Raw genomic sequence first — 26801 nt, 5'->3', positions numbered from 1 at the left:
GAATATAGACTACCCACAAATACCAGACTCTGATAGAGGAACAGTTTAATCAAGCCTTGGTAGAAAAAAAAAAATTCTAACTTTGGAAGCCTTGTATTTTTACCTTTAACACATAGAAAAATTGATTTATAAATTAACTATATGTGTGTGAGAGTTACTTACAGAATCATTGACTGTAAGATTTTGCCTGTCAGCTTTGCAAAGGCAAAATGTTTTTTTTTTTTTTTTTTTATTACCGGTACAAATGAATAAGGCTGGCTTGCAAACAGAGGGTCACTGGTTCGAAACCCAGCTCCATCTATTACATTTGTTGTGCCCTTGGGCAGACTCTGCTCTTGCATTGCCTACTGATGGTGGTCAGAGAGCCAGGTACCGCTTGTGTACAGAAGGCTCACTTGTTGCCCCATTGCAGCTGTGGCTGCTATATAGCTTACCAACATCAATGTATGAATCCAAATGTAAACGAGTTAATGACTGAATAAAGTGTGAAGCTCTTTGGAGTTCCCTGATTTAATAAGCCTCTGTATACGTACAGGTCGTTGTACAATCCAGATGTTGCTCTTAATGCTGAACACAAGACGCCTAAGAACTTGATTATATATATGTTATGTGGGTACGAGAACTCTGTAGCTTTAAAATGTCCTTTTTTCATGGTTCAATATGACCAACATCTGGTAAAGTATATGACAGAACATGACAAAGTTCAGCTTAGGCAACTGACCTCTTGGATGAGAGGTGAAACATATTCTAAAAAACTTCAAGTCCTCTTGCCTAAACTGAACTTTTTCAAGCTTGACCGTGACCTGGATGACTGAGAATCTTCACAGATAAACGACATAAAACACACACACACATATTTATTTAAAAAGAGAAATACAACATTTATTTATTAGCATTTATTTTTTCATTGATACAATTACATGTGTATTTATTTATTCAAATTTGTATTTATTTTCATAACTATTTTTTTGTTTTATCATTTTCTGTCCCTCATAGAGCAAATGCATGATACAAAAGAAAAAAGACTTTGTTACTCTGCAGCTTGCCAGGTTATAAGCCACTCTTTGTTAATAGTGGAATAGACCGTTTTCCTTAAAAAGCTTTCTTAATTCATCAAGGCATACATTTGACGAAATGCCGTACACAGGACATTTTGATTTACACTGACATCATAAGCAAATCTTCTATAGCCTGATAAAATAATATAAGGTTTTGTTCTTCTGTCAGGAACAACGTGTCATTATTACCTTGCAAAGCTAGTCGTATTCTCCTCACCCACCAACTCCATCTGCCACATCTGTTCCTCCTCATTCACCTACTGCTTAAGATCATTCTAGTCTCTCCAGCCCTCCTGTAGAGCAAGCTAATTTCAGCCACTTTCATCCAGGATTTCCTTCTTTTGGTCATAGTCCAAATTTCGTGACCACAGCAGAGAGCAGGAACATAGATCGACCGGAGAATGGAGAGCTTTGCCTTTTCCTCTGCTCCCTCTTCAGCTTCCACATTATAATGGCAGCCTCACAGAATCCTCTATCTATCCTGCTCCATTCAGTTTATGCCGAGATGTTCAAACTCCACAACTCTCTTCCAACCTGAAGGAGACAAACCACCTTTTTTTCCATTGAGAACAGGGTCCTAATACTTGGAAAAGTTGATTCTCATCCCAGGAGCTTTGTACTCTGCCTCAAATCACCACAGTGCATAATGTAAGTCTTGGCAGAAGGAAGACAGCAGAACCACATCCTCTGCGAAAAGCAGGAATGAAGACCACTGGTCCTCAAAACAGATCCCCTCCAGGCCTTGTCTGTCCCTAGAAAACCTGTCCTTAAACATAATGAGCAGGACCAGTAACAGAGGGCAGCCTTTCTGGAGATACTGGGAACAGCTCTGAGTTAATGCTGGCAATGAGGACCAAAATCTTGCTTTACATAGACCGGTTCCTTCCTATTAAAGGACCCCGACTCTAGGCTTCTTCTGTGCAGAAAAAATATTATTGACATGCATTTTATTTGTGTTTGAAAAAGAAAAAAACACTGATAATTTAGATATTTTTTCCCCTCAGAAGGAATACAGTCAAAATATTTATCAGTAAGATTATGATGCATCCATAAAAGATACACTATATTGCCAAAAGTATTTGCTCACCTGCCTTGACTCACATATGAGCTTAAGTGACATCCCGTTCCTAATCCATAGGGTTCAATATGACGTCGGTCCACCCTTTGCAGCTAGAACAGCTTCAACTCTTCTGGGAAGGCTGTCCACAAGGTTTAGGAGTGTGTTTATGGGAATTTTTGACCATTCTTCCAGAAGCGCATTTGTGAGGTCGCACACTGATGTTGGACGAGAAGGCCTGGCTCTCAGTCTCCGCTCTAATTCATCCCAAAGGTGTTCTATCGGGTTGAGGTCAGGACTCTGTGCAGGCCAGTCAAGTTCATCCACACCAGACTCTGTCATCCATGTCTTTATGGACCTTGCTTTGTGCACTGGTGCACAGTCATGTTGGAAGAGGAAGGGGCCAGCTCCAAACTGTTCCCACAAAGTTGGGAGCATGGAATTGTCCAAAATGTCTTGGTATGCTGAAGCATTCAGAGTTCCTTTCACTGGAACTAAGGGGCCAAGCCCAGCTCCTGAAAAACAACCCCACACCATAATCCCCCCTCCACCAAACTTTACACTTGGCACAATGCAGTCAGACAAGTACCGTTCTCCTGGCAACCGCCAAACCCAGACCCGTCCATCAGATTGCCAGATGGAGAAGCGCGATTCGTCACTCCAGAGAACGCGTCTCCACTGCTCTAGAGTCCAGTGGCGGCGTGCTTTACACCACCGCATCCGACGCTTTGCATTGCACTTGGTGATGTATGGCTTGGATGCAGCTGCTCGACCATGGAAACCCATTCCATGAAGCTCTCTGCGCACTGTTCTTGAAATAATCTGAAGGCCACATGAAGTTTGGAGGTCTGTAGTGATTGACTCTGCAGAAAGTTGGCGACCTCTTCGCACTATGCGCGTCAGCATCCGCTGACCCCGCTCCGTCAGTTTACGTGGCCTACCACTTCGTGGCTGAGTTGCTGTCGTTCCCAAACACTTCCATTTTCTTATAATACAGCTGACAGTTGACTGTGGAATATTTAGGAGCGAGGAAATTTCACGACTGGATTTGTTGCACAGGTGGCATCCTATCACAGTTCCACGCTGGAATTCACTGAGCTCCTGAGAGCGACCCATTCTTTCACAAATGTTTGTAAAAACAGTCTGCATGCCTAGGTGCTTGAATTTATACACCTGTGGCCATGGAAGTGATTGGAACACCTGATTCCAATAATTTGGATGGGTGAGCAAATACTTTTGGCAATATAGTGTATGTGTATCTAACTTACATTTTTTTGTTTATTAATGAGTCTACCAACAAGTGTCAGTTTAATCATTATTATGTCAGTCGATCATAAAAAAAAAGACTATTTCAGAAAAATAATGTCGATAAAATTTGAGGAATTAGATTTATTTTTAAGGCAAATTTTTTTTTTTTTCCACACAAAATGAGATTATTCACAACAAACTGAAATCACTGCTGTGTACTCATGGATATTTTAATGTAAACTTTATCTGTATTTATTTTATCATTTGAGGGTCAGAGTTTAAAAACAACCAATGTCATTACAAAAAAAACAAAAAAAACTTAAACCACTGATGTAGTACAATAGAGTTAATTTTCCAGGTTTTACATGGAGCTGCAGATATCAGCTGCTTTCACTGAGCTTGCTTGTAAGTGTTGTGTTTTTCCACAAGGGAGTAGCATATTACCATTTATACTTCTCCAAGAGCTAAAAGGAAGAATTCTTACTCAAGTTCAAGAGAAAGCTGAGAGTCTCTTCAGACCTCCTTAGATTTTTTCTCATCCTCACTTTGCTGTAACTGGCTGCTTATTTCAGCACCACCATGAAAAAAAAATAATCTTCTCACAAAATCTCCCCGTGAATCACTTTACGTACCCTCATGTTTCCTTATACTTAGCTTTTATTACCTCTTTCACATTTTTAAAACTATTTAGGGTGCTGGATTATTTTCCTGCTTTACGGATCAGAGCTCAAAGATATATATACACACACACACACACACATATATGAAATATATATATATATATATATATATATATATATATATATATATATATATATATATATATATATGTATATTTTTTTTTTTTTTTTTTTTTTTTTTTTTTTTTTTTTTTTTTTTTTTTACTGCTGAGTCACCATGTTCATGTCTAACATTAATCTCCATATATTTTGTCATTACTGCAAGTATCTACACAGGAAATGGATGCCAAACTCCTTGTTTAACAAAGAGTACTTCTTTTGGTTTGTTGTATTACATGACTTAATTATTACAATTGGCTTACAGTAACATAAATGACCAAATGCAAAAATGTCAACAACACAAAAATTCAACACCATTTATATGATAGAAAATCATTCAGATGTTGTCAAATTTTTCGATTAGATAGTTGATTGATATGTAGCTCAGAAGCTGTTTCAGTTGTGATTCATCCATTTTCTTACACGCTGAATCCCAAGTGGGGTCGCGAGCGGTGCTGGTGCTTCAGTTGTCTACGGGGTACACCCTGGACAGGTAGCCACTCCATCGCAGGGCAACATAGAGACAAAAAAAGATTCACACACACTCACACCTAAGGATAATCTAGAGGAGCCAATTGACCTAACAGTCATGTATTAGTACTGTATGAGGAAGCCGGAGTACCCGGAGAGAACCCACGCATGCTCAGGGAGAACATTCGAACTCCATGCAGAAGGACCCCGGGCTTGGAACTGAACCCTTCTTGCTGCAAGGCAAGAGCACTGAGCAGCCCCAGTTGTGAATTATATAAGTAATCCAATCAATGCTATCAGGTATCTTTGTGTACCTATACAGTATGGAACCCTCAGTCTTGTGTATTGCAGACACCACTCCATATGCCTTTCCATCCTCGCAGACTAATGGACCTCCGGCATCTCCCTTTTATCAAAGACACAGAATATTGAGACTGTGTTGGGAAAACATTTAAGTACATTTTTTTCTCTGCAAAGAAAAAAATATCTACCTGCATTGGTCCGATTCCTCCTTTAGAACAGTATACATTTTCTTTGACACACAGTTCATTATCAACGAGTGTGACACTGGCCTCCATCAGTGTATCGGACAAGAGAGAGTTCTCAGAAGTTTTCCCCCAACCACTGACTGTGCAGGAATTTGGCAGAGAGCTATCTTCCTTGTCCGCCAGAGCAATAGGTTGTACATTTTTGGTAATCTCTGCCTTTTCGGACAACTAGACGAAAGATTGGAGATGGTATTGAACAGAAAAAAGTACTATATACTTTCATACATTTATTGCATGTTAAAATATAATGAGTAATGCTAATGACAGATAAGAAAAAAAAAACACAACCATGCTATTTAGTATAATGATTATAATAGATAGAGTAATTAGATCATTTTACCTTCAGCAGCATTATGTCGTTTAAATAATACTGTTCATTGTAGTTCTCATGTAGAAAAGCTCTCTTCACAGACCCTTTTTCATAGTTCCCTGTGTATTTGTGTAACCCAAGGAAAACTTTATGGGACCTAAAAAAAGAAAATCATTAATGTTTGTTCTTTTCTTCATATGTCTGCAGTCATGGAGCAGGCTTCATCCAACCAAAACTAAATAATCATGTCAAACTGACTTGGCCTGGCAGTTGGCTGCGGTCATCACAAAATCATCACGGATAAGGAATCCCCCACAGTATTTTATATCATTATTCTCCATTATCCTCTCAACAAGCACCATATACGGCCTGCTGTGTGGTTTGGCCTCATAACCAACTATGGCTTTGACCACATAAGCTGCAACATTATGGGGGTAAAACACAAAGTTAATGTCATGACAAGTAGTTATTTGTTAACATATCAAAATAACAAATGTTTATCTTTTTTCCTAAAACAGATCAATATTATTACAAAAATCACAAAGACTAATCATGTACAATAAAAATTTGGTCCATTTTAAATGTATATACTATAATAGAAACTCACCTTCTCTTTGTAAAGTCATTGCAAGCATCAGTAAAGCCAGTGAACAGTGGTTGAACATGATGAGATCACAATCCAGTCAAGCTGCTGAGGAGTAACAACATCTCTGAAAACATCCTTTTTATACGCTGGCAGGCTGCATAGGCTGATGATGCAGATTTGGACTGTAACCTTTGGCAAACCACACATTTTACTTTTTTTTAATACTGCACAGACAGAAAACCCTGAATCGTGGAGTGCTTCAGTTGTAATAGTGAAAAGCGTTTGAGTCAAACAACTTTAAATTTTGGGTTACTTCTAATAAAATGTTTCATCACACATAATGTCTCTGAAGTATGTATTTAAAGTACACATCTAGGATAATGATAGTTTTTATATTTTGCAAGAAGGTCTCCCAAAAGACAAACAATCAAAACATGTTCATATGTGTCCTGTTTTGGTTTGTTAAGGACAATATGACATAGAAGCATGGAAATAGACTATTAGGAATTGAAAATGGAGCTGTTTAGTGGCTAATAACCATTCAGCTACAGAGGCAAGAGCATAGAAATGAAAAACAAATACGAAGAGCAATCATTTTGGATGTGCAGCAACAGAGAAACGGGAGAGCTGAGGGAAAATGACTGACCACTACAAAATACACTATGATCCAAGAAAATTAAATAAAGATTTCCTGCGAAATCATAAATGAACATAGAAAGACCCACTGTAGATAAAGATAGCAAATAATAGAGGAGCGGTTTATCTACAGCAGAGTTGGGTTGTTAGATGAGCTTAGAGAAGTCAGCAGTGTACTAGTATAGCTTCTAAACACAGTGCAGGTGATGAGAGACAAGAATTCTAGAAAGTTCTATCAGATTTGGACAATGTCTCACACCTATGCATGAAACAGTTTAAAACTGAAGTGACAGACTACTGCATCCTTTATGCACAATGGACTGTTATAGCAGATGGTTCCTCTAAGCAGCTGTTGGACCCACCAAACTCAGACGTATTCATATCTGTGCTGTTTTAATATTTAATATTTTCTGCAATCTTGTAAATGCTTAGTTGGTTTTATAAATACATATTGATTTTCAAATCCACATACTTATTTGCTTTTTTAAAATGACTGTGCTAATTTTGAACACTGTAAAGGATGTTATCTTTTGTTATAATTTTCTCCTTTTTTGTACAGGCTGTTATCATAATTTCTTATTTATTGAAATATTTATCTATATCTGCATGGTGCTTAGCTGTCCCTTTGCTGTTTGCACACCAGCTTCCCCCAGTGTGATGTATCAATTTTAGTTAAAGCTAAAAAAAGAGCCAAAGTTGAGTTTAAAGAAAAACGTCATGGTTTTTAAGCACAGCAATGACCTTAAAAAAATAAGCTGGAAAACAACTCTTGTCAAACTATAAAGTGTATGTAATATATCACAATTTTTTGATATGTGGCTGGGAGACAATTGGATCATAAAGTTGGGAAAGACAGATGAAGACAAATAAGTCCTTATTCAACTAAACAGAAAGGACTACATTTAAGTTATTTTTGTTAGAGAATAACTCTGAAAACAAGAATAAAGAAAACAGAGATAAAGCTGTGGAAGCCATCAAAATTAGATGTCAGATTTTTTTTATTTTGTTTGCAGCAATAGTTTTCCCAGGTAATATCTGGAAACGTTCATCCAGATGTTTTCTTTCACAGCAGACATATTTATCTGAACCTACTTTTAACGGTTGTCGTGCAGCGAAAGAGCGAGATGGTAGAGATATCAGCCACAAAGAAACTGCCAGCCCAAAGTTTTTGATAAGAACATCAACTACCCAGTTTTCAATCAATAAAATCTTGCCACAGCACCAGTAAAGATTAGCAAAACAGCTTGGTGACGGTGGTTTTGCAATGTACTATAAGATATGACACCAACTGTTGAATTTTTAACAGTGCGTTTTATTAGGGATCATCCTAGAAAGAGGACAAAAAGTTCAACTAACAGTTTTAAACATCACTAAAAGCGGGGTATTGGTGTGGTAATAAAACTCTTTCAGCCTCTTTATATAAGGTTTTCTGCAAGTATCACTATGATAAAGAGACACAAAGTGCATGCACGGTTTGTGGTACAGAGATCCACCAACATATCTGACAAAACCAAAAAAAAAAAACAGGAAGGCATGTTTCTGAGAAATATCAGAATGGTTACTATCTTTAGTGCTCCTTCTATAGGCAACTTCTGCATGTGAGCTTGTGGATAAAAAGGCAAAAAGAATGAACAACTACTCAATCACTTATTTTTTTTCCTAAAGAGCCAGTCTTGCTATAGGGGTTACAATAGAGAGTAGTAGTATAGCTGCTGGGATAGAAATTATAGATGTTTTTTCAGTTCTAAAAAGCTGCAATAAAACATCCATCCATCTTCTACCACCTGTCCATCAGGCCCACAGGGGATGGGGTTTAGTTCCATGATTTCATACATGATTGTCAATTTATTCACCTCCACTGCTGCACCTGCCTTATCCTATTGGTGCATCTGTGGATGTGCCTGTAGACACATCAGTCAAATTAGAAAAAGTGGAGCCTTTTAACAATAGCTATTGTACAGATCCTAATTCTAACTTCATCTAGCAAAGATGCAGAGCAGATTCCTAACAGCAACAGCTATTTCTGTTTGCTCCAAAGTTATTATGATGACAGCCTGCAAAGGCTGCACAGAGAGCATATTGCAGGTTTTGCCACAGAAGTACCGGGGGAGAACCCATGCATGCACAGGAAGAACATACAGATCCTTCTCAAAATATTAGCACGTTGTTATAAAGTTCATTATTTTCCATAATGTAATGATAAAACTGGAACATTCATATATTTTTAGATTAATTGCACACTAACTGAAATATTTCAAGTCTTTTTTTGTCTTAATACGGAAGATTTTGGCATACAGCTCATGAAAACCCAAAACTCCTATCTTATAAAATTAGCATATCATGAAAAAAGCCTCTGAACGAGCTATGCATCTAATCATCTGAATCAACAAATTAACTCTAAATACCTGCTCCTGAGGCCTTTAAAATTACCAGCCAGAAGAAACATCCAGAGCCACCGTGCAAAGGCAAGTGCAGGAAATGGGCTACAGGTGCCACATTCCCCAGGTCAAGCCACTTTTGAACCACAAACAGAGGCGCCTGACCTGGGCTACAGAGAAGCAGCACTGGACTGTTGCTCAGTTTTGCGTGTAATTTGGAAATCAAGGTGCCAGAGTCTGGAGGAAGACTGGGGAGAAGGAAATGCCAAAATGCCAGAAATCCAGTGTCAAGTACCTACAGTCAGTGATGGTCTGGGGTGCTATCCGTATCAACCATATGTCCACCGTCACTTTACCTGTTATTATTGCATATCTATTGTATACTTCACACATATCTATTTAACTCTGCAATAATTTAATACAAATAATCAATCATTTGCACAGAACTTTACTGTTGTCACTTTATACCAGTGTTGCCTTGTCTGTATATACTTAATGTATATTTTTTATATATTTTTAAATATTTTTTTATACTTTGTATTCTTCTTTTTTCCTACTGTACTGTTCACTGTGATGCAACGCTGCAATTTGTGGGACAAATAAAGGATTATCTTATCTTATCTTATCTTATACTAGCTGCTAGTGTTGGTCCACTGTGTTTTATCAAGGGTAGGGTCAATGCAGCTAGCTATCAGGAGATTTTAGAGCACTTCATGCTTCCATCTGCTGAAAACCTTTATGGAGATGAAGATTTCATTTTTCAGCACGACCTGGCACCTGCTCACAGTGCCAAAACCACTGGTAAATGGTTTACTGACCACGGTACTCAATTGTGCTCCATTGGCCTGCCAACTCTCCTGACCTGTAACTTTTACTCTGGTTTCTCTGAGTGGTTTCCTGCATGTGGCTCAGATCCCTTAAAAACATCATGACACCCCCAGACACATCTTTATTTAAAAATACAAAAGTCATTTATTAGCAATTCATTATTCATTTATCTGTTCATGCACGTATACGTTTATAAATGTATTTTTCTATTTTTATATACACTCACCGGCCACTTTATTAGGTACACCTGTCCAACTGCTCGTTAACACTTAATTTCTAAGCAGCCAATCACATGGCGGCAACTCAGTGCATTTAGGCATGTAGACGTGGTCAAGACAATCTCCTGCAGTTCAAACCGAGCATCAGTATGGGGAAGAAAGGTGATTTGAGTGACTTTGAACGTGGCATGATTGTTGGTGCCAGAAGGTCTGGTCTGAGTATTTCAGAAACTGCTGATCTACTGGGATTTTCACGCACAACCATCTCTAGGGTTTACAGAGAATGGTCCGAAAAAGAAAAAACATCTAGTGAGCGGCAGTTCTGTGGGCGGAAATGCCTTGTTGGTCAATAGAAGATTGGAAAAACGTTGCCTGGTCTGATGAGTCTCGATTTCTGCTGCGACATTCGGATGGTAGGGTCAGAATTTGGCGTCTACAACATGAAAGCATGGATCCATCCTGCCTTGTATCAACGGTTCAGGCTGGTGGTGGTGGTGTCATGGTGTGGGGAATATTTTCTTGGCACTCTTTGGGCCCCTTGGTACCAATTGAGCATCGTTGCAACGCCACAGCCTACCTGAGTATTGTTGCTGACCATGTCCATTCCTTTATGACCACAATGTACCCAACTTCTGATGGCTACTTTCAGCAGGATAATGCGCCATGTCATAAAGCTGGAATCATCTCAGACTGGTTTCTTGAACATGACAATGAGTTCACTGTACTCAAATGGCCTCCACAGTCACCAGATCTCAATCCAACAGAGCATCTTTGGGATGTGGTGGAACGGGAGATTCGCATCATGGATGTGCAGCCGACAAATCTGCGGCAACTGTATGATGCCATCATGTCAATATGGACCAAACTCCCTGAGGAATGCTTCCAGCACCTTGTTGAATCTATGCCACGAAGAATTGAGGCAGTTCTGAAGGCAAAAGGGGGTCCAACCCGTTACTAGCATGGGGTACCTAATAAAGTGGCCGGTGAGTGTATATTTTTTATTAATACAATTATATGTGTATTTATTCATTTATATTTGTATTTATTTATTTATTTTCATATCTATTTTTTTTATATAATTTTCCGGCCCTCATAAAGCAAATGCATTATACAAGAGAAAAAAAGACTTTGTTACTCTGCAGCTTCCTAGGTTATAAACCACTCTTTGTTAATACTGTATTCAATAAAAAGCTTTCTTAATTCATCAAGGCATAGATTTTACGAAATGCTGTGTACATGACATTCTGCGTTATACTGACATCATAAGCAAATCTTCCATAGACTGATAACTTAATATAAGGCTTTGTTCTTCTGTCAGGAACAACGGTTCATTATTACCTTGCAGAGCTAGTCGTATTCTCCTCACCCACCAACTCCACCTGCCACATCTGTTCCTCCTCATTCACCTACAGCTTGAGATTATTCCAAAACTTGTCTCAATGAAAGTTTGTTTAACTTAACTTGGTGAACAGGGGCTCTACTCTCTGTCTCTCCAGCCCTACTGTGGAGAAAGCTAATTTCAGCCACTTTCATTCAGGATTTCCTTCTTTTGGTCATAGTCCAAATTTCGTGACCACAGCAGAGAGCTAGAACATAGATCGACCGGAGAATGGAGAGCTTTGCCTTTTCCTCTGCTCCCAGACTCACCGAATCCCCTTTCTATCCTGCTCCATTCAGTTTATGCCGAGATGTTCAAACTCCACAACTCTCTTCCAAACTGAAGAAGACAAACCACCTTTTTCCCATTGAGAACAGGGTCCCAATACTCGGAAAAGCTGATTCTCATCCTGGGAGCCTTGTACTCTGCCTCAAATCACCACAGTGCATGCTGTAAGTCTTGGCAGAAGGAAGACAGCAGAACCGCATCCTCTACAGAAAGCAGGAATGAAGACCACTGGTCCCCAAAACAGACCCCCTCCAGGCCTTGTCTGTCCCTAGAAAATCTGTCCTTAAACATAATGAGCAGGACCAGTAACAGAGGGCAGCCTTGCTGGAGATACTGGGAACAGCTCTGAGTTAATGCTGGCAATGAGGACCAAAATCTTGCTTTGCTTACACACAGACCGGTTCCTTCCTAATAAAGGGCCCCGACTCTAAGCTTCTGCTGTGCAGAAAAACTATTATTGACATTTTATTTGTGTTTGGAAAAAAAAATCTGATAATTTAGATATTTTTCCCCTCAGAAGGAATACAGTCAAATTTATCAGTAAGATTATGATGCATCCATAAAAAATATGCAGAGCTAAGTTAAATTTTTGTGTTTATAAATAGGTCTACCAACAAGTCTGAGTTCATTAGTCGATCATAAAAAAAGACTATCGCAGAAAAAATGTGTTGATAAAATTTGAGGAATTAGATTTATTTTTAAGACAAATTTATATTTTTTTTTTCACAAAAGATGAGATTATTCACAACAAACTGAAAACACTGCTGTGTACTCATGTATATTTTAATGTAAACTTTATCTGTATTCATTTAACATTTGAGGGTCAGAGTTTAAAAACAACCAATATCATTACAAAAAAAAAAAAATAATAATAATAATTAAGTTACTGATGTAGTAGAATACGGTTAATTTTCCAGTTTTTACTTGGAGCTGCAGATATCAGCTGCTTTCACTGAGCTTGCTTGTAAGTATTGTGTTTTTCCACAAGGGAGTAGCAGATAAAAATTTATTCTTCTCCAAGAGCTGAAAGGAAGACTTCTTGCTCAAGTGCAAGAGAAAACTGAAAGTCTTTTCAGACCTTAGATTTTCTCTCATCCTCACTTTGCTGTAACTGGCTGCTTATTTCAGCACCACCATGAAGAGAGAATTAATCTTTTCACAAAGTCTCCCCGCAAATCAATAAACCAGAAATGTTTTTTTGCACATTAACTTTGTTTTTTGAGAGGGAGATAGGACTCTACGTACACTCATGTTTCCATATACTTAGCTTTTATTACCTCTTACATATTTTTAAAGTTATTAAGGGTGCTGGATTATTAGTTTTGCTGCTATTCATGTACACAGGAAAATGGATGCCAAACACCTTTTTGAAGAAAGAGTACTTCTTTTAGTTTTTGGTATTATATGACTTAATCATGAGAGGGCTTACAGTGACAAAAATGACCAAATGCAAAAATAAAAGAAAAACATTTCAACAGCATTTATATGATAGAAAATTATTCAGATATTATCAAATATAAATCAACTATCATGTCAATCAACTCTCTAATCAAATATTGTTTGATTAGATAGTTGAACTAATTAAGTTGTACTTATTGTCACAAGGCTCAGAAATGAAGGACTCAAATGCAAGACCTGACACAGTGGATTAAAACTCAAAGTTCTTTTAATTCAGTCCAGGGTTGAACAACAAAAAATCCAGCAGAAACAGAAGTATCAAAAAGCAGAGGCAAGGCAGGTCCAAATCCAAGCAGGGGTCAAAACACAAGAAAGCTAAATCTAACAGGCAAAAAAGCTGGAACGCTAAGCTCAAAAGACTAAGATGAACTGGCAAAGGGAAGCTGCAAGGGTGGGAACTAAATACTCTAACAAACAAAAGAGGAGCACATACACCAGGTGAATTGCATTAGGCTGTGGCAGATCCTGATTGCAGGAAGGAACTCAGGAAGTGAAGCTGCCTAAAACGAGAGAGGAAATGAGTAACAAAATAAAACAGGAAGTGAAAAGACAAGGTAATAAAAGTGACATCAATCTAATCAGGACTGCCCCTGACACTTATACAGTGTGGAACCCTCAGTTTCTTGGTTTGCAGCCACCACTCCATATGCCTTTCCATCCTCACAGACTAATGGATCTCCAGAATCTCCCTATAATCAAAGACACAGAATATTGAGACTGTGTTGGAAAAACATTTAAGTGAATTTTTTTTCTCTACAAAAAAAAAATATATACCTCCGTTGGTCCGATTTCTCCTTTAGAACAGCATACATTTTCTTTGACACACAGCTCATTATCAACGAGGTTGACACTGGCCTTGTTCGCCAAAGCAATAAGTTGTACATTTTTGGTAATCTCTGCCTTTTTGGACAACTAGATGAAAGAGATTGGAGATGGTATTGAACAGAAAAAAGTATTATATACTTTCATACATTTATTGCATGTTAAAACATAATGAGTAATGCTAATGAAAGATATGAAAAAAACCCAACCATGCTATTTGGTATAATGATTATAATAGATAAAGTTATTAGATAATTTTACCTTCAGCAGCATTATGTCACTTGTATAATCACTTTCATTGTAGTTGTCATGTAGAAAAGCTTCCTTCACAGACAGTTTTTATGTTCCTTTGAGTATTTGTGTAACCCAAGAAAAACTTTATGGGACCTAAAAAAATAAAGTGTTTAATGTTTTTCTTTCTTTGTCTGTTTGCTGCCATGGTGCAGGCTTCATCCAACTGAACTACATAATCATGTCATACTGACTTGGCCTGGAACTCGGCTGCGGTCATCATAAAAAATCATAACGGATAAGGAATCCCCCACAGTGTTTTTTTTTTTTTTTTTTTTCGTTATTCTCCTTCATCAGCTCAACAAGCACCATATACGGCCAGCTGTTGTTGGGATCTGGAGGTCTGTCCACTTTCTCCACCAGAGGGCGTACTAGATCTCCTGGAGCCAGAGCTGATTGCTACCACCTGTCGCTCATCTGCTCATCAGGAGATCTGTATTTAAGGAGGCAGAGGACTTCTCTCCAGTGCCAGAGTGTTTACCAGATCATTATTATTACAAAAATCACAAAGACTAAAAAGTACAGTAAAACTTTGATCCATTTTAACTTTACATTCTATAATAGAAACTCACCTTGACTTTGTAAAGTCATTGCAAGCATCAGTAAAGCCAGTGAACAGTGGATGAACATGATGAGATCACAATCCAGTCAAGCTGCTGAGGAGTGACAACATCTCTGAAAACATCCCTTTTTATACGCTGGCAGGCTGCATAGGCTGATGATGCAGATTTGGACTGTAACCTTTGGCAAACCGCACATTTTCCTTTTTCTTTTTATATACTGCACAGACAGAAAACCCTGAATCGTGGAGTACTTCAGTTTTAACAGTGAAAAGTGTTTGATTAACAGCTTTACATTTTGGGTTATAAAATGTTTCATCTCACATAATGTTTTGTGTTATAATGTATTATCATTTTGAAAACTGTAAAGTATGTAGTCTTTTGTTATAAATTTCACCTTTTTTACAGGGTGTTGTCATCATGTCTTGTTCATCAAGCTATATTTATCGATATCTGCATGGTGCTTAGCTGTCCCTTTGCTGTTTGCACACCAGCTTCCCCCAGTGTGAGACAGTAAAGGATATTTTTATTTTACTTTTAAAGTAACAATTTAAGTAAAAACTAAAAAAGAATCAAGGTTGAGTTTAATGAAAAACGTCATGGTTTTTAAACACAGAAATGACCCTAAAAAATAAGCTGGAAATGAACTCCTGTCAAACTGTAAAGTATATGTAAGATGCTACAATTTCTTGATTGGTGGCTGGGAGACAATTGAATCATAAAGTTGGGAAAGACAGATGAAGACAAATAAATCCTTAATTAACTAAACAGAAAGGACTACATTTAATAGTTATTTTTGTAAGAGAATAACTGAAAACAAGATTAAAGAGAACATAGATAAAACTGTGGAAGCCATCAAAATTAGATAAATGTCTGCTTTTTTTATTTTTGTTTGCAGCAATTATTTTCCCAGGTAATATCTGGAAATGTTTATCAAGATGTTCATCAAATTTATCTGAACCCACTTTTAACGGTTGTCGTGCAGCGAGAGAGCGAGATGGAAGAGATATCTGCCTCAAAGAAACTACTGGCCTAAAATTTTTGATAGGAACATCATCTACCCAGTTTTCAATCAATAACATCTTGCCACAGTACCAGTAGCGATTAGCAAAACAGCTTGGTGATGGTGATTTTGCAATGTACTAAAAAAAAGAGACTAACTGTTGCATTTTTAACAGTACTTTTTATTAGGGATCATCCTAGAAAGAAGACAATAAGTTCAACTAACAGTTTTAAACATCACTAGAAGCGGGGAATTGGTGTGGTAATAAAACTCTTTCAGCCTCTTTATAGAAGGTTTTCTGCAAGTATCACTATGATAAAGAGACACAAAGTGCATGCAGGGTTTGTGGTACAGAGATCCACCAACATATCTGACCAAACCAAAAAAAACAGGAAGGCATGTTTCTGTGAATCCTATCTTTATGGCTCTTTCTATAGGCAACCTCTGCATGTGAACTTGTAGAGAAGAAGGCAAAAAGAATGAACAACTGCTCAATCACTTTTTTTTTTCCTCAAGGGCCAGCCTTGCTATAGGGGTTACAATAGAGAGTAGTATATGTAGTAGTATAGCTGCTGGGATAGAAATTATAGATTTTTTTTTTTCAGTGCTAAAAAGCTGCAATATAACATCCATCCATCTTCTACCACCTGTCCATCAGTCTCACAGGTGCTGGGGTTAAGTTCCAGCAGTTTATGGGCGAAAGGTAAGGTCCACCCTGGATGGGTTGTTTTTGGTCAAGTTGTTGAACTGTTGATTAAGAATTTTGTTTTGGTAAAGGCATAGCCTTGTGAGACCATCCTGATCTCGGGAGCTTTCAAGATTTCACTCGCTAATCAGTCTGGAGACTCCTCGTTGAAGAAAATTTGGAGCCGTTCACCAAACGAACGTCCAATCAGCGTTGGTTTTGAGGCGGGTTGAGGTGTGACGCAACGAGAAGCGCGACAGTTCAGTCTAAAGAACATGGCGGCTTCAGCTGACGAAACTAGCGTTAGCGTGGCTATCGAGCAAGTTTTATCGGAATTACAGAGTATTTCTTCACTGAAAGAAGAGCAAAACACTGCTCTGGAGGCTTTTCTCAGAGGAAAATATGTGTTTGCTCTTCTCCCGACTGGTTTCGGCAAGAGTTAGCCTGGCTTGTGGTCGTCTTTTCGTCGTTGGTCTGTTAGTACGTCATATGCTTCGTTGATCTGATTGGTTTATTTGGCCCATCTATCACCAACATAGGCCAATCAGCTAACCAGTATTTCCGCCCCTTCCCAAAATTACTGCAACGGAAGGTTTCCAGATGTATATGCGGAGCAAATCCATCTGGCGGAGTCAGGTTAGTAAAGGCATCCCTCAAATGCAAACTTATAAGTAACCTCTTCTATGAGCAAGATACATTTTGACTTGTGAAGAGAGAGATAGAAAAAAAAATCTAAATGGCAATGAAGTAAAAATATTTATTTATTAGTTAATAGCAAATATAAAATATTCAATCAATTCATTTTGAATAGAAAAAAATATTTTATTGATTTGATACATGAGTCACATGTAACATTTTTACATTTACAAATAGAAATCTTGCCACTTTGTAATGTATTCAGTATGTGGTACTTTTGGTTTCTTGCTGCTGTCAATTGATCATATTTATAGACTCCTGATTGTGCAAAATCTTTAGATTTCAGCAAAAAATATAACCTTCTTTAGCAGTTGAGGTTATGCAGCATGACTGTCAATTTATTCACCTCCACCACTGCACCTGCCTTATCCTATTGGTGCATCTGTGGATGTGCCTGTAGTCACATCAGTGAAATTAGAGAAAGTACAGCCTTTTAACAATAGCTATTGTACAGATCCTAATTCTAACTTCATCTAGCAAAGATACACAACAGATTCCTAACAGAAACAGCTGATTCCGGTTGCTCTAAAGTTATTATGATGACAGTCTGCAAAGGAGCATATTGCAGGTTTCGCCACAGAGGTACAGGGGGAGAACCCCTGCATCCACATGGAGAACATACAGGTCCATCTCAAAATATTAGCATATTGTGATACAGTTTATTATTTTACATCAAGAGTCACTGTGCACAGGCGTGTGCAGGAAATGGGCTACAGGTGCCACATTCCCCAGGTCAAGCCACTTTTGAACCAGAAACAGCGGCAGAGGCGCCTGACCTGGGCTACAGAGAAGCAGCACTGGACTATTGCTCAGTTTTGCGTGTAATTCGGAAATCAAGGTGCCAGAGTCTGGAGGAAAACTGGGGAGAAGGAAATGCCAAAATGCCAGAAATCCAGTGTCAAGTACCCACAGTCAATGATGGTCTGGGGTGCCATACCAGCTGCTGGTGTTGGTCTACTGTGTTTTATCAAGGGCAGGGTCAATCAAGCTAGCTGTCAGGAGATTTTGGAACACTTCATGCTTCCATCTACTGAAAAGCTTTGTGGAGATGAAGATTTCATTATCCAGCACGACCTGACACCTGCTCACAGTGCCAAAACCACTGGTAAATGGTTTACTGACCACCGTATCACTGAGCTCAATTGGCCTGCCAACTGTCCTGACCTGAACCCCATAGAGAATCTGTGGGACATTGTGGAGAGAAAGTCGATAGACCCAATAGGGGTGTAAGTAATAATCGTTTTGTATCGACGCATGGATCCATCAGCCAACGATCTGATCCATCGACACATCCGCACAAGTATCCATTCATGTTTTTTTCTGCTCTGGTCTATTTTTATCCATTTGCTCCTGGACGTAATTCTGACTCCCGTGCTGCGGAGGCGCTAAACCTATTTTGCCCTCCTACCTCGCTTCCTTTATCCACTACTTTCTTTCCCCTTGCATTATTTTTTAATGCAAGGCCTTTCAGAATCTATAACAAAGAGGCATTATCTTTCAGTGAATGAGGTTTCTATATAGGCCTAGGTGGAGTACAACTTTACTACTTCTGTTATTTGCTGTTATTTCTCAAATAAAATGCATAACGATATTACAGCTTTCATTGATGTATTTCAAAATCGAAACATTGTCTAGCCTGTAAGCAGTGGCGGCTGGTGAAAAATATTTTTGGTGGGGCTGATACAGCCTGGTGTATGTCTCCAACTAATCCGGAATAAGAATTCAAATAAACAATTGGAAATGAAATACAATTTAACAGTAATGATTTAATTTACTATATAATAACAGTAACAGTGAATATTTGGGTCACTGTGACGGAGTTCTTTGGCCTCCAAGAATCGGAGTGTTGGTGATTTATTGTGCTCAAAAACTCAAAACAGGGTGCAAAAGAAACTAAACATGTACAAGGTACTCTGGGCTTTAGCCTCCCTCCAGTTACCAGCAATGTAACAAGGAAACAGAAAACAAAAATGGCCGCTCTTCTTCCCACAGCCCTCATTAAATAGTTTAAGCCCCTCACCTCAGACTCTCTTATTTCTGATTTCTTCTCATAAATCAGTTTTGTCCATATATTACCTCCACAAACAATTGATATACAAAAACAAATAATTTTTACAACTTAATTCTTTTACACAGATTCACTGACTTATTCAATTACACCAAACTTTTAAACATAAAATAAAAAAAATATATAATCTGACAAATATTTAGCGAGTTGGTGACGTCACTTCCGCATTCCAACAACTGTGGCGTTTTAACCGCTTACTGAGCGTTGCCTCGGGTTTGAACCCAGCAAAGACGCCGCCAGACTGAAGATGACAAGTCCCCGTAGCATAAATACGTACACACACACACACCCACACACTAGAGACTGACACAGGAGTGGATTTTCACTCCTGTCCCATCCCACTCCCACAGAAAAAAATTGTGTCCCGTCCCGATCCCGGGCCAGAGTAGAAATCTAAATCCTGTCCCGTCCCACTCCTGGTGAAATTACTCCCACTCCCATCCCGCTCCCATTCAGAATGACTCCTGCTCCTCCACCACTCCCATTCTTGTTGTCTTCAATAAGATTGCCAATACACTGAATCTGAATTTCTATGAAGGGTCAGTTGAGTTCCTGTTTCTAACTGTAGTAACTGTTGTTCCCTCCATTGTTGTTTTTGAGCGCGGGTGAAAAACTCAAAGCAGAAGCACTGTTGGTTTTTGGGTCAAGTTTTTTTGACCCGCATTATAGTGTAGGCTTCAAGGAAAAAAACAACAAAATGGCGGCGCCAGTACTGGATTTTTTTTCTTTTAATTTATTTTTTGGCATCGATCCTAGTTTTTTTTTAGTTACTATTGGTTTGCTCCTGCTTCCGTCTGCTCCCATTAATGTTTAATCCTGTACCGTCCCAATCACGTAATCGTTACTAATACTGACTCCCATCCCACGGGAATCCCGTGACCCGTGGGATTCCCGAAAAAATGTCAGTCTCTAACACACACACACACACACACACACACGGCTAACCCCACTGAAATATTAAGTGTGCACCCTCAATACGCCAGCAGGTAACCAGGAACAGCTTGTGTGTTTTAAGTTAATGGGCCGCTACTGTAGGGCTCAGCACGAGTGTATTGGTCCTCACAAGCACAGTATAACAGGAATGTGTGTGTGGCACGCAAAGTTAGAGAGGTTATTTTAAGTGACGAGGTGGATTCGTCATAGTCACAATAACCATAACAGGAAATTTTCCTACCCTACAACAGGGATGTTCTTCTGGCAAATGGGTAGATAAATTAGGATCTCACCGAATTTGGTGGAAGCAGAATCTCGCTCGTTACGTTCGCCATTGTCCCTCTAATTGTCTGCACCTGCACATTGGGTGCAGAAGCCTGTTAAAGGGCAGTATTTTCAGAGCCCCAAGACCATAAAATTCTGAGACGCTGATTGGCCATTAAATTATTAAATTCACCTAGCAATAGTACATCATTGGCAGATTCTATGCACTCGTGGGGCAGTCTAATCAGAGCCCCAAGACAGAGACGGTAGGAGTCTGTCTGTGGAAATCCACAAATGAATGACAGTAGATAGGGAAATGTAGTCAATATAATTTGTTTTGCTTATAGGTACACACTCTAGAGAGTAAAACTAACATTTATGAGTTAACTTCTAAAAATATATTTTACGTTTCTCTCTTCTTATCAGGGAGGGCGGTGCCCCAGCGCCCCCTATGGGCCGGCCACCACTGCCTGTAAGGTAAAAAAAAAAAAAATTACCAATTAATCGAATCGCATCGTGGAGTATTCTTTAGTATCGAAAATAATTGTTGGGTCAGGAAATTGATACTGAATCGAATCGCCATGATGGGTGTGATTTACACTCCTAAGACAACAACACTCTGGATGAGCTTAAGGCCGCTATCGAAGCATCCTGGCCCTCCGTAGCACCTTAGCAGTGCCACAGGCTGATTGCCTCCATGCCACGCTGCATTGAAGCAGTCATTTCTGTGAAAGGATTCCCGACCAAGTATTGAGTGCATAACTGTACATAATTATTTGAAGGTTGACTGTTTTGTATTAAAAACACTTTTCTTTTATTGGTCGGATGAAATATGATAATTTTGTGAGATTTGGGGTTTTCCTGAAATGTATGCCAACATCATCCAGATTAAGACAATAAAAGACCTGAAATATTTCAATTAGTGTGCAATGAATCTAAAATATATGAATGTGTTGTGCCCACAGAGCTGTTTTGGTTTGGATATTTTGTTTTTGTTCTCTCACCTTCACTTTCAGGGTGTGCCAGACGGCAGTATTTAGAGGAGTGTATTCCCTGAGGCAGATGATAGATGGTTACCTATACTAGTGGTAACTAGGTTCCTTGTCAAAAGACTTCCAAGTTAGTTGAACTTGTTTTCATCCTCTTACTTATCAGTCATGTCTTTCTAATTCCCTTTTAGTTTACCTCCTGCTGAAGCCTGGTTCCTGGTTAATCCTGCCTTGCTGTCCTCCTGGTCCTCCCTCAACGGCGCTTTCCACTCCTCCCCAAAAAGGCTTCCTTCCAAGATCCTCTAAAGCCGAGCTCATCTGCATGTCCACCCTCCAATTCAAATTAAACAACAGGATCACTCCAAGGATTTCACTCCTTCTCTGTGGATACTGTTGCCCCACCTTCTCAGCATGTTTCCTGTGAAGTAAGTCTGCCCTCACTGTTCATTTCATCATCAGTTGAAACTCATACTCATCACCTTACCTGTTTTGAAGTGAGACACCGCATTGGATTTCCTGCTTACGCTGCTTCCAGTCTGAATAATAAAAACCCTTCAAGTAAACTCTGTTCTCCTGTCGTATGTATTGTTGCTGCACCAGAGTCTTGATCCGAAATGATGTCAGAATGTTCAAGTTTTATCATTACATTTTGGAAAATAATGAACTTTACCTCAATATGCTAATATTTTGAGAAGGACCTGTAAATGCTCCACTCAAACAGATCCTAGGCTCAAACCAGGACCTTCTTGCTGTAAGGCAGCAGTGCTACCAATGCCAGGTGGCATCAATTCAATAGAGCCTGAATAACCTGTAATGCTTTGTGGCAAAACGACAGCTCAGAGGGATTAAAAAACAACTGATTTTGATTAAATAAACCGATCTACAGTAAATCTAAGATCCTCATTTCAGAACATCAAGGAGAACAAAACTTCCCTTTCATGACAAATGCAACCAGAGACATAGCATATATAAGAAACAATCAACTGATCTGTTCATGATATTTATGCTTCAGGGCACACCCCCCTCACACACGTATTTAAAAATACAAAAGTCATTTATTAGCAATTCATCATTCACTTATTTATTCATGCATGTATGCGTTTATAAGTGTATTTATTTATTGTTATATTTATTTTTTTATGGACAATTATGCGTATTTATTAATTTATATTTGTATTTATTTATTTTCATATCAATTTTTTTGTTTTATCATTTTTCGTCCCTCATAGAGCAAATGCATAATACAAAAGAAAAAAGACTTTGTTACTCTGCAGCTTTCCAGGTTATCAGCCACTCTTTGTTAATAGTGGAATAGACCGTTTTCCTTAAAAAGCTTTCTGAATTCATCAAGACATAGATTTGACGAAATGTTGTAAACATGACATTTTGATTTATACTGACATCATGGGCATTCTTCTATAGACGGATAAAATAATATAAGGCTTTGTTCTTCTGTCAGGAACAACGGTTCATTATTACCTTGCAGAGCTAGTCGTATTCTCCTCACCGACCAACTCCATCTGCCACATCTGTTTCTCCTCATTCACCTACTGCTTAAGGTAATTCTAAAACTTGTCTCAATGAAAGTTTGTTTAACTAAACTTGGTGAACATTGGCTCTATTTTGAGAGCCCCCCTGTGGAGGAAGATAATTTCAGCCACTTTCATCCAGGATTTCCTTCTTTTGGTCATAGTCCAAATTTCTTGACCACAGCAGAGAGCAGGAACATAGATCGACCGGAGAATGGAGAGCTTTGCCTTTTCCTCTGCTCCCTCTTCAGCTTCCACATTATAATATCAGCCTCACAGAATCCTCTATCTATCCTGCTCCATTCACTTTATGGCAAGATGTTCAAACTCCACCACTCTCTTCCAACCTGAAGAAGACAAGCCACCTTTTTCCCATTGAGAACAGGATCCTAATACTTGGAAAAGCTGATTCTCATCCTGGGAGCCTTGTACTCTGCCTCAAATCACCACAGTGCATAATGTAAGTCTTGGCAGAAGGAAGACAGCAGAACCACATCCTCTTTGAAAAGCAGGAATGAAGACCACTGGTCCTCAAAACAGACCACCTCCAGGCCTTGTCTGTCCCTAGAAAACCTGTCCTTAAACATAATGAGCAGGACCAGTAACAGAGGGCAGCCTTGCTGGAGATACTGGGAACAGCTCTGACTTAAAGCTGGCAATGAGGACCAAACTCTTGCTTTGCTTACACATAGACGGGTACCTTCCTAATAAAGGACCCAGACTCTATGCTTCTGATGTGCAGAAATTATTGACATGCATTTTATTTGTGTTTAAAAAAAAAGAAAAACAATGATAATTTAGATATTCTTTCCTCTCAGAAGGAATACAGTCAAATCAGTAAGATTATGATGCATCCATAAAAGATATGCATATCTAAATTAAATTTTTTTGTCTATTAATGTGTGTACCAACAAGTGTCAGTTCATTAGTCGATCATAAAAAAAGACTACTTCAGAAAAAATAATGTTGATAAAATTTGAGGAATTGGATTTATTTTTAAAGAAATATATATATATATATATATATATATATATATATATATATATATATATATATATATATGTATATATATATATTTATATATATATATATATATATATATATATATATATATATATATATATATATATATATATATATTTTTTTTTTTTTTTTTTTTTTTTTTTTTTTTTTTTCCAGAAGAGATGAGATTATTCACAAAAATGAATTTAACATTTGAGAGTCAGAGTTTAAAAATCACCAATGTTGGGTTTGTTTTTCCTTTATTTTAGCTTGGTTGTATAATTTGGGGCAATGAAAAAAAAAATACCTGATTTTCATTTTTGACTGCTGAGTCACCATGCTCATGTCTAATAATAATCTCAATATATTTTGTCATTACTGCAAGTCTGTTGTTGCTGCTGATAATCATGTACACAGGAAATGGATGCCAAACTCCTTGTTGAACATAAAGTACTTCTTTTGGTTTGTTGTATTATATGACTTGATCATCAAAAGAGAGGGCTTACAGTGACAAAAATGAACAAATGCAAAAATAAAAAATGTAAACATTTCAATAGCATTTATATGATAAAAAATCATTCAGATGTTGTAAAATTGTCTGATTAGATAGTTGATTGACATGTAGCTCAGAAGCTGTTTCAGTTGTGATTTATTATAGAATTAATCCAAGCAATGCTATCAGGTATCTTTGTGTACTTATACAGTGTTGAACCCTCAGTCTTTTTGCTTGCAGCCACCACTCCATATGCCTTTCCATCCTTGCAGACTAATGGATCTCCAGAATCTCCCTATAATCAAAGACACAGAATATTGAGACTGTGTTGGGAAAACAAGCACATTTTTTTTCTCTACAAAGAAAGAAATATCTACCCCCATTGGTCCGATTTCTCCTTCAGAACAGTATACATTTTCTTTGACACACAGTTCATTATCAATAAGTGTGACACTGGCCTCCATGAGTGTTTCCGACATGTTAGAGTTCTCAGAAGTTTTCCCCCAACCACTGACTGTGCAGGAATTCGGCAGAGAGCTATCTTCCTTGTCCGCCAGAGCAATAGGTTCTACATTTTTGGTAATCTCTGCCTTTTCGGACAACTAGACAAAAGATTGAGATGGTATTGAACAACAAAAGTACCATATACTTTCATACATTTATTGCATGTTAAAACATAATGAGTAATGCTAATGACAGATAAGAAAAAAAACACAACCATGCTATTTGGTATAATGATTATAATGGATAAAGTAATTAGATAATTTTACCTTGAGCAGCATTATGTCATTTGTAAAATCAGTTTTATCGTAGTTCTCATGTAGAAAAGCTTCCTTCACAGACACTTTTTTATGGTTCTCTGAGTATTTGTGTAACCCAAGAAAAACTTTATGGGACCTAAAAAAAAAAGAAAGTGTTTAATGTTTTTCTTTCTTCATCTGTCTGCAGTCATGGAGCAGGCTTCATCCAAGTGAACTACATAATCATGTCAAACTGACTTGGCCTGGCAGTGGGCTGCGGTCATCACAAAATCATCACGGATAAGGAATCCCCCACAGTATTTTATTTCATTATTCTCCTTAATCAGCTCAACAAGCACCATATACGGCCTGCTGTGTGGTTTGGCCTCATGACCGCCTATGATTTTGCCTGCATAAGCTGCAACATTATGGGGGTAAAACACAAAGTTAATTTCATGACAAGTAGTTATTTGTTAACATGTCAAAATAACAAATGTTTATCTTTTTTACTAAAACAGATCAATATTATAACAAAACTCACAAAGACTAATCATGTACAGTAACACTTTGATCCATCTTAAATGTACATACTATAATAGAAACTCACCTTGTCTTTGTAAAGTCATTGCAAGCATCAGTAAAGCCAGTGAACAGTGGTTGAACATGGTGAGATCACAATCCAGTCAAGCTGCTGAGGAGTGACAACATCTCTGAAAACATCCTTTTTATACGCTGGCAGGCTGCATAGGCTGATGATGCAGATTTGGACTGTAACCTTTGGCAAACCACACATTTTACTTTTTTTTCATACAGCACAGACAGATTCAAACAGAGTCAAACTTTATAACATTATTATATTTTGGGTTACTTCTAACAAAGATTTAACACATGAAGGTTTTTTATCACACATAATGTCTCTGAAGTATGTATTTAAAGAACACATCTAAGATAATAGAAGTTTTTCTATTTTGCAAGAAGGTCTCCCCAAAGAAAAACAATCAAAATATTCTCTTATCCGTCCTGTTTTGGTTTGTTAAGGACCAAAATGCAGAAATTAGTTGAGGTAAAACCAGAGTTGTTTATGAAAGAAAACAGAAGAGTATAAACAGAAGTTGCAGATCAAGAATATGACATAGATGCATGGAAATAGACTATTAGGAATTGAGAATGGAGCAGTTTAGCAGCTGATAACCATTCAGCTACAGAGGAAAGAGTGTAGAAATGACAAACAAATACGAAGAGCAATCATTTTGGATGTGCAGCAACAGAGAAATGGGAGAGCAGAAGGAAAATGACTGACCACTACAAAATACACTATGATCCAAGGGCAAAGAGAACAAAGATGTGAAATAAAGAAGGTAAAAGAAGAAAAATAACTGAATATTTACTGCAAAATCATACAGTAGATGAACATAGAAGGACCTATATAAAGATATAAAATAATAATAGAGCAGCAGTTTATCTACAGCAGAGTTGGGTTGTTAG

At 38.1% G+C, this 26801-nt stretch overlaps 2 protein-coding genes across 2 annotated transcripts; both read right to left on the bottom strand.

Annotated features, from left to right (window-relative positions):
• Positions 1 to 4689: 4689 nt before the first annotated feature.
• On the bottom strand, positions 4690 to 14984 carry LOC119780654 (granzyme G-like). Its single transcript, XM_038280757.1, has 5 exons — positions 14927 to 14984; positions 5730 to 5889; positions 5502 to 5628; positions 5105 to 5329; positions 4690 to 5019 (listed from the first exon to the last, which is right to left on the bottom strand). Exons 1-5 carry the CDS (start codon positions 14982 to 14984, stop codon positions 4786 to 4788), a joined length of 804 nt encoding a protein of 267 aa, XP_038136685.1. The 3' UTR covers positions 4690 to 4785.
• A 9532-nt stretch (positions 14985 to 24516) lies between these two features.
• Positions 24517 to 26068, bottom strand: LOC119780655 (granzyme B-like). The gene is made up of 5 exons (XM_038280758.1): positions 25924 to 26068; positions 25575 to 25734; positions 25347 to 25473; positions 24954 to 25178; positions 24517 to 24871 (listed from the first exon to the last, which is right to left on the bottom strand). Exons 1-5 carry the CDS (start codon positions 25979 to 25981, stop codon positions 24722 to 24724), a joined length of 720 nt encoding a protein of 239 aa, XP_038136686.1. The 5' UTR covers positions 25982 to 26068; the 3' UTR covers positions 24517 to 24721.
• Between the last annotated feature and the right edge of the window lie 733 nt (positions 26069 to 26801).

Source organism: Cyprinodon tularosa, unplaced genomic scaffold (assembly GCF_016077235.1).
Source record: "Cyprinodon tularosa strain WSP-4 unplaced genomic scaffold, ASM1607723v1 ctg164, whole genome shotgun sequence".
NCBI classification, from domain to species: Eukaryota; Metazoa; Chordata; class Actinopteri; order Cyprinodontiformes; family Cyprinodontidae; genus Cyprinodon; species Cyprinodon tularosa.
This window is presented reverse-complemented; position numbering and strand designations above follow the sequence as displayed.